The sequence below is a fragment of the Haliotis asinina genome, chromosome 10 (genome assembly GCF_037392515.1).
Source record: "Haliotis asinina isolate JCU_RB_2024 chromosome 10, JCU_Hal_asi_v2, whole genome shotgun sequence".
NCBI classification, from domain to species: Eukaryota; Metazoa; Mollusca; class Gastropoda; order Lepetellida; family Haliotidae; genus Haliotis; species Haliotis asinina.
Genome location: NC_090289.1, coordinates 56,491,575 through 56,493,867, shown reverse-complemented (window position 1 = coordinate 56,493,867; position 2,293 = coordinate 56,491,575). Strand labels below are relative to the sequence as shown.

Here is a 2,293-nt window from a genome sequence, read left to right as displayed (position 1 = left end):
CCCGCTGCCTGCTCAGAATTTCTTTCCCCGATACGCAACTCTGAGCGTGGTGGCAATCCATGGTACTCACTTTTGTTTAGGACGGTACACGTCTATTTCACCGTATTCTCTGTTAAACTGTTTCCCGCGCACTCTAAACTCGTCGGGTGTATTCGGGGTTAAATCTAGCAGCATGTAAGTGTACGGTTGTGACGTGGCTTGGGCGTAAGCGTCTCTTATAAACCCCGACTGACCCGGAAATATCTGTCTAGCTAGATGTTCTATTTGGCTTCTATCCCGGGGATTCTTGTACACAACGATGTGGGTACAATTTAGGCTGATCGTTCTGTGGAAGGGTGTTCGCGCAAAAATATTCTGTTGTAGGTACAGAATGCTGGTCTGTCTGTGATGAGATTTCTTAACGAACCATCTAAGCAGCTCTTGCTCGTCCTCTTTGGTCAAATCACCCGCCGCGTCGTCCACGACTATCCAGTTATACTTGGTAGCGTCTACGTAGCCTTCCACGTCGTCGCTAATCTTTTCCACGAAGTGAATGTCGATACCTCCCCGGACGCAGATGGTTTTTATAGCGTCGTATACAGGCTGCCTTTCACTGTAGACCCACACAATGATGTCTGGTAATCTTTGTAGTAAGGGCCACGGACCATCTATATCGTTTTCTAGCATGTGCTTCACGAATGTGGTTTTACCCGCACCGCTAGGACCTCCTATTAAAAGTCTGAATATCTTAGGGAACTGAAAATAAATTCTGTCGACTAGACGTTCTTGTCCGTCAGCGTGATAGCCATTCATGTTTACTCGGAAGGTGGTCGTCACAAAAGGTAGGGGAGAAGGGGACGACCGAGGTATAAGTAGAGCGGAGAATATACGATTGTTTTCGTCGTCGTGTCGCGTGTAGTGCATCGAATATGCCGAATACCTACGAAGAATACACATTTCTAGCGTGAGTAGATCACGAGGCAATGCAGCGGGGAGAATGTATAGTCCACGTCAAAAGGCATGACACGCTGTGCCATAGTTATGACACATCGTTTCCGTTGTACGACTAACCGTTCGAAAAGTATGATACGATGTCTAACTAATTACTCGCGCATTGTTCCAAAAATATGACAGACCCTACCCAAACCATGTCATTTTGTCGCGGACACCGTTCCATAGATATTACTACTAAATGCGTGTGGGGAGAACGCATACCCGCGCAAAAAGTATGACACACCGTTCCAAAAGTAGGAAACACACCATTCTAAAAGTCTCAATCGTCGTTCCCAATTTACGACTATCTGTTTCTTTCAAAAAGGTGTGAAGTACATATTTTTCTAACAAACCTGTGACAACTCTCCTTTCCAATCCCCAAAATCTCGACATATCCTCTGCTAGAGGGGGTGGAAATGTGAGAATAGCGACAGAAATAGACGAATAAACATTTCAACGAAACACACGATCCGTTCGTTTATTTTTATATCATCATGACCATTTTCGACGCACACGTCTTGAGGGGGGTATGCGCTCGTTCAAGCACTGGCGTTGTCGCGTGCTGTCGAACCTATAAGCTCAGCCACGAGCTTTTGTAAGTCGACGTCTAGCTGTTTCACAGTACTTTCTTCTTCTTCTTCTTCCCTACTAGCCGTGGATGTTTGTTCACCGTGCTCGTCCTCGGTGTCGACGGTAGTTGGAGGTATTGCTGCGGTAGGAGTCTTCTTCTTCTTCTTCTTCGTCTGTTGTTTCGTCGTTATGTCGTCGTGTTTTCTTTTGCGGCACGCTGTTGTTGTCGTCGTCGGTGGTTTCTTCGTTGTCGCGTGTGTTTGTTCGTGGCTGGTGGTGTCGGTGGTGCTGCTGTTGCCGTCGTTGGTGGTGGGTTGTCCCGTGCGGTTCGTGTCGTGATTGTTGTCGTTGTTGTTGTTGTTGTTGTTGGTGGTGGTGGTGGTGGCGCGGTCTTTTCGTGACAGTCTCTTCGACTGTAATATGCTGTGACGTAGAGCCACCATGACGTGTGACAAGGCATTAGTCAGCGCGTAGCTGATTTGGAACACGTCGTCGTCGTGGTCGTCCTTACACGCGTGATGGTTCGACTGTTGAGACATGACCGTAGTAGCTATAGTACGCCGCCGGGCTGTGAGTAAGCGAATGGAGTGCTCGTAACTGGAGGCGAACGAGAGGTTTTAAAATAGAGAGAGAGAGACGAACTATTGCCTGTTCGGACACGTCAAGACGGATCGACGAATCGCGCGGTGTTGATTTCGTAACCGTAAGGCACGGTATAGGTCAATTTAGAGGTTACGGGGTCGCGAATAAT

At 47.7% G+C, this 2,293-nt stretch overlaps 1 protein-coding gene across 1 annotated transcript; it reads right to left on the bottom strand.

Moving 5' to 3' along the window:
* Positions 1 to 1,551: 1,551 nt before the first annotated feature.
* On the bottom strand, positions 1,552 to 2,081 carry LOC137298796 (salivary glue protein Sgs-3-like). The gene is made up of 2 exons (XM_067831070.1): positions 1,598 to 2,081; positions 1,552 to 1,562 (listed from the first exon to the last, which is right to left on the bottom strand). Exons 1-2 carry the CDS (start codon positions 2,079 to 2,081, stop codon positions 1,552 to 1,554), a joined length of 495 nt encoding a protein of 164 aa, XP_067687171.1.
* Between the last annotated feature and the right edge of the window lie 212 nt (positions 2,082 to 2,293).

What these genes read in the sequence shown, in the direction of transcription:
- LOC137298796 (XM_067831070.1), bottom strand. Translation starts at nt 2,081, where the DNA reads ATGTCTCAACAGTCGAACCATCACGCGTGTAAGGACGACCACGACGAC.